A 5,727-nucleotide genomic window follows, 5' to 3' on the forward strand; every position below is an offset into this window, starting at 1 on the left:
TGAGACACACCCGAACTTTAGGAGGGTCCAATTACCCCTGGACTAATTAAAATCATATTTTTGACAACCTTAGTGCCTACGTGACACACACGTGTGCCTACGTGAACCCTTCGGTGTGTTGTGCCACATATGTACCATGTAGGCACTAAGGTTGTCAAAAATATGGTTTTAATTAGTCTAAGGGTAATAGGACCCTTCTAAAGTTCGAGTGTATCTCAGTCTTTTTACGTATAGTTCAAGGTGGTAATAGAGTACTTTTCTCTGTATAGGATAGTACGTACTTTTTTAATACCAACATCTGACTTTGTCTTTCCATAATCAAAAACATATATATATCAACATATGTATATGTCTTTCCATAATCAAAAACATATATATATATATGTTAAATAATCTCTGGAGTTATTGTTAAGTATATATACTCAGTGCAAGTTGCTACATGAGTTGAAGTTTTCAGTGACAATGGAGGGAGAATTAGAGGGTAATAATGGAACAAATAAAACTCCATTGTTGGAGGGATGGAAGCTTAAAGGAAGTGGACGTCAGAGCAGCCGGCGATTTAGCCGGCGCAACTCATTTACATCACTGAGGCATGATTTTATGTTAAGGCTTCCAGATAAGGTGATCAAGTCTTGTGTTATTATTGACTCTGAAGCTTCATCCATCATTAATAATATCTCCAAATCCTCTCACTTAACCAAAGGTAATAAAGAGATTGTATGGTGTGTAAAAACTTTAGTCTCGTGTTATTTTGCTGTTGTTAATATGCATGATCGTAATCCATGTATAAGTAATGCAAGTATTAGTTATGTGAAGTTCTAATGAGAAATCACATGTTTTGTTAATAATATAGTTATGTTAGCATTATGTATTTCTATATGTTGAGATTTAATGTATGGTGTATAAAACTATACGGATTGTTGGTGGAGAATATTGTAAAATTAAGAATTGGTTTTGTCTTTGCTATTGTTAATCCATGTTATATTTTGAACAAAGTAACTGATAGATTCTCGTATAAGTTATGCAAGTATTAGTTATGTGTTAATGAGAAATCCAAGTTGTGTTGGCCTTGCGTATTATCGTTTTCTCTTAAATGGCGAATCAACCAAGCCTAGAGTATATGTAGGTACTAAGTTGCACGGACTCTTCACTTTTGATACTGCATGCGTGTTGGATTCTTCAAAAATGCACTAGTTTTGGCGAATCCAACATGCATCCGTTGACATTTTTGAGGAGTTCAAGCAACGTACTATGTACCAGCTGTTAGAGTGGGTAAAAGTCCCACATTAGTTGGGGAATGGACTGGTGGTTTGCTTATAAGGATTTGGGATTGAGGTTGGCATTTTTGAAGTGTCCGAGCAACATATTATGTACCAGCAGAATGTGTGTGTCATATGTAGGTTTTGGTTTTTGTGTTGCCATTTTGAAGTATTAGGAAAAGTTAAGATTTTAGGTTGAGATACGTATGAGTATGAAGAGTAACATCCCATGACAAGGAATGTTTGGTTTCTGTGTTGCCATTTTTGTTTTTTGGACTAATTTTTCTGATCATAGGAGAAAAGAAATACTATGAAAGACAGTTTGAGACGTTGAAGTCATTCGAGGAAGTTGACATCGCCGTCGCGTCCGATGGCATCGATGAAGAGGATCTTGAAGAACAAGCTCAACAAGAGAGAGCAATGACCATCTCCAATTATGCAAACATTTTACTTCTGGCTCTTAAGGTGTCACCAGAAATTGCTTCTATCGAACTTTTGATTAGCACAAGCGCGAGAAACTGTGTGTTACTCGCGATTCTTAGTCCTGCAATCACAGTAGTGACACATATTGTGTGTTGCAGATCTATGCCACGGTGAAGAGTGGTTCCTTAGCTATCGCTGCATCTACATTGGATTCGTTGCTTGATCTCATGGCTGGTGGCATACTATGGTTCACTCATCTTTCGATGAAAAGTATAAATGTTTATAAATATCCCATCGGAAAGTTGAGAGTGCAACCCGTTGGAATCATTGTGTTTGCTGCTATTATGGCTACACTCGGTATGTTAAATCTGCTATAAACGAGACTAGAAAGAACAAGGGAATTAGCACGAGTCATATGAGTTCTACATGAAGTTCCTCGATTTGCATAATCGTGTGCATTCATTTTCAGGTTTTCAGGTGTTGATCCAGGCTGTGGAACAACTAGTTGAAAATAAACCTCCTGAAAAGATGACTTTGAATCAGCTTGCATGGTTATATTCAATCATGTTAACTGCAACAGTGGTAAAACTTGCCCTGTGGCTTTACTGCAGAAGTTCACGGAATGACATTGTCCGCGCCTATGCAAAGGTGTGTGTGTGGTATACTTTACCTTCTGGCTTCCATGTCTTCTTCTGATGATCGATTTGCCTAAATTGTCGATGTATTTGTCAGGATCACTATTTCGATGTGGTTACTAATGTAGTCGGGTTGATAGCAGCTGTACTTGGTGATAAGTTCTACTGGTGGATTGATCCTGCTGGTGCTCTAATCCTTGCTATTTACACAATCACAAACTGGACAGGCACTGTGATAGAGAATGCAGGTACATACTTACATGTTCCTGTTGTTGTATACTTGAGAAAACTCCGATACGCGCACCTTGACTACTCCACGTCCTGCTAACTCCCATCAACACAGATATCGAATAACTCTGTCCGCCATTACTTAGGCAGATGGAAAGAGATCGCCCAATATTTGAGCATGAGACCTCGCAATTCCCTTCTCACTTCATTGACCACTTGACCGCACCCTTGAGGGCAAAAGTCTGTCCTCTTATATCTTCCATGCATCAAATAAAACCAAAATTTCTTGATGCAGTGTCACTAGTGGGACAGTCAGCCCCTCCTGAAGTTCTGCAGAAGTTAACGTATCTTGTTATGAGACACCCTCAAGTGAAGCGCGTTGATACAGTTCGAGCATACACCTTTGGTGTGTTGTATTTTGTTGAGGTCAGTCTCCAGTAGCATATGTATTATGAACTAACTGAACTATGACTCGACTGACTTTGCAATTTGGTGTACGTAGGTTGATATTGAACTCCCGGAAGATTTGCCATTGAAAGAAGCACATGTTATCGGAGAGGGTCTACAAATAAAGCTCGAGAAACTTCCTGAAGTGGAACGTGCATTTGTTCATATTGATTTTGAATGTGAACACAAACCAGAGCACTCTGTCCCCAGCAGGATTCCCAACAATGAACCTTAAAAGAGTGTTTTCATCACAGGTTTGAGCCATGGAATCAGCCAGCATCACGATAGGCTGCCGACATTACACACATTAAAGTGCAACCCTTTTCCACACACGGCTCCGGGCTCCCCTTCTATTTCTCAAGCATTTCTCCTACCTTCAAACTATACAACATAATATATATCCTTTCTATCCAGCTCAAGTATCTCCCTTGTGTAATGACATTCTTGAGCTGCAATTTACATTTATGTATCCAGCATAAATAGATATACACAAGAGACAAGAAAGTTGATTGTATATACATAGGAGACGAGAAAGTTGATTGTATATACATGAGACAGAAAGTTTACCAAAACACAGCGCTATTCAAACAAAGCAAAAAGAAGCAAGTACCACCACAATTAAAATTTCCTATGCATAGTAACTGAAGCATTTAACTTATCATCACTTCTTACAATTGACATTGAAAGCGAGAGAGTAAAAGAGCAAATTTTAAAAGGGCGAAAGGAAAACATCCAACATCAGATTTTGCATCTTCTCAAGATACAGTTCGGCCATAGCACAGACAGGACAGATAAAGATTTTTTGCCCACTTTTCCTGCACAAAAAAACAAAAAAGAAGAAAGGCAAATTAAAAAGCGAATTACTAATCCTCATCTAATAACCAACTATTTTTACATTGGTGACATGTAATAACCCTTCAAACTGAAGGTTTTCCTACTCCGAGACTGCAAATAATATTCATAATGCAACCATGAATAATTAGCTTTATGAAAATGAATGCAAGAACACGAATTTTCTCAGTATATGTACCTAAGCTCTTGTAGACATACTCAGCTAAATCAGATGATAACACATTCACAAGCTACCTATATTACCTTCACATGTGTGCTTGGAAACTGAGATGTTCTCAATGTCTCCTGAGTCTCATCCCCGGGCCTTCGTCGAGGCACACTCAGGATAAGAGCAGCTTGATCTAACGTAGCAGCTGTTGCTGTAATACGATAACCATTGTCCCATCGTTTATGAATGCCTTCACTTGGATAAAGAAAATCAAGTTCCACTACCTATCCGGAAAAAAGAAAGAAAGCAACTTTATCATAAAATAGTACAAGTGCAATAGTGCATGATAAAAACCAAGGGGAAGGGGAGGGGGGATACTGAGTGGGAATAGATGAAACCAAGTTAGAAGTAACATCATAGAGGCACATGAGCTTTTGATAAAAATGGGCGAGACAAAAAGCCATGCATCTACTAAAAAGAGCAAAATAACATGACGATAAGTTGTGTTTAGAAGTATGCTACTTCTGATGGACTGGACTCAATTATAAGAGTTACTACAGGCGATTATTACGAAATTAATGATGAAAAGTACTAATTGTTTCTTATGGTTTACTAACTGAAAAGTGATCATCAATTTTGCCATTAAAATTATCTTTCTCTGGCCCCTTCTAAAGATCACTACTAATGACGCTTAATTTGAGTTGCTACATATTGATATACTATATGATGGATATCAAAGCTGGTAATCTTAATTCACTTTTCAAAAGATGGTAGTAACTGTAATTCCAGCTTGATGTTATAACCACCGACATGTTTAGCAACTTTGTATATAGATAAATTAGGCACTTCACTTCGAAGAAACATTTCACATCTCGCTTTATGCTTAAAGCCCCGTAGGCCCCACCACTCATTCGTGTTTTCTCTCAACCATTGAGTAAATACAATTAACTCCCTTATTTCCTTGTACCAAAATATAAGTTTCCTGACGTAACTATTTTGCACTCTAGCAAATCCCGTAATAGATCTCTATAATTCAACAATCTCTCAGTAATTGTCGGAAAAAGAAAAGAAAAAAAGATTAAGATATGGACAGTCTCCTCCTCTCAACCCTAGGGCTTACATTCTTACAATAAATTTTATTAATGAAAATAAGATGAAGTGGCTAGAAGAGATGATCACAAACATGCAGACAAAGAAAGAGAAACAACCTGGCTACTGACACCAGAATTGCGAGACATAACCACCGCCCACCTACTTCCAGCAGTTGCCATGGAGGTTACATGGAACCCTTCTTTCCACTTCTTGCTTATCCACTTGAACGGAAATGACTCACTTACTTTATAAGACTGCTGACTGTACTGTGTGCCTGCAAATACAAAATAATGATTTTAACATTCTTTTTCTACAGGAAATTCATTGCCTGGAGCCGAAAGCTACAAAGGTAAAACCTTCACAACAGGATTCTCATTTTGGCACCGAGACGAGGAAAAAGTACTCATTGCGTGTACATGCACAACTGGCACATTCATTTAATAAACTACAGTCCGAAATGGAAGATTCACATGACTGTTTTGATTCTCATCACGACACATTCTTGTGGTAAGCGGGTGACACATAACAAGTAATATTGGGTGGGGCAAAAGGCAAGGGTGATAGACCTATTAGTCTAGGAAGGAGCATCTACATGGTATTTATAAGGTACTTTCCTATAGACTTAATGCTTTTTTAAAACAAG

At 38.0% G+C, this 5,727-nt stretch overlaps 2 protein-coding genes across 2 annotated transcripts in view; one reads left to right on the forward strand and one right to left on the reverse strand.

Moving 5' to 3' along the window:
- The first annotated feature begins 436 nt into the window (after positions 1-436).
- On the forward strand, positions 437-3,534 carry LOC107850462 (metal tolerance protein 4). The gene is made up of 7 exons (XM_016694994.2): positions 437-703; positions 1,555-1,724; positions 1,841-2,039; positions 2,152-2,330; positions 2,415-2,565; positions 2,841-2,971; positions 3,048-3,534. Exons 1-7 carry the CDS (start codon positions 463-465, stop codon positions 3,225-3,227), a joined length of 1,251 nt encoding a protein of 416 aa, XP_016550480.2. The 5' UTR covers positions 437-462; the 3' UTR covers positions 3,228-3,534.
- Positions 3,488-5,727, reverse strand: part of LOC107850463 (casein kinase 1-like protein HD16) — a 13,105-nt gene continuing 10,865 nt past the window's right edge. The window contains exons 14-16 of the mRNA XM_047401412.1: positions 5,201-5,358; positions 4,088-4,276; positions 3,488-3,807 (exon numbers count right to left, since the gene is read on the reverse strand). Of these exons, the coding sequence (XP_047257368.1) occupies positions 3,748-3,807; positions 4,088-4,276; positions 5,201-5,358 (407 nt within the window). The 3' untranslated portion in view covers positions 3,488-3,747. The remainder of the gene's footprint in view (positions 3,808-4,087; positions 4,277-5,200; positions 5,359-5,727) is intronic.

The sequence above is a fragment of the Capsicum annuum genome, chromosome 12 (assembly GCF_002878395.1).
Source record: "Capsicum annuum cultivar UCD-10X-F1 chromosome 12, UCD10Xv1.1, whole genome shotgun sequence".
Lineage (NCBI taxonomy): Eukaryota > Viridiplantae > Streptophyta > Magnoliopsida > Solanales > Solanaceae > Capsicum > Capsicum annuum.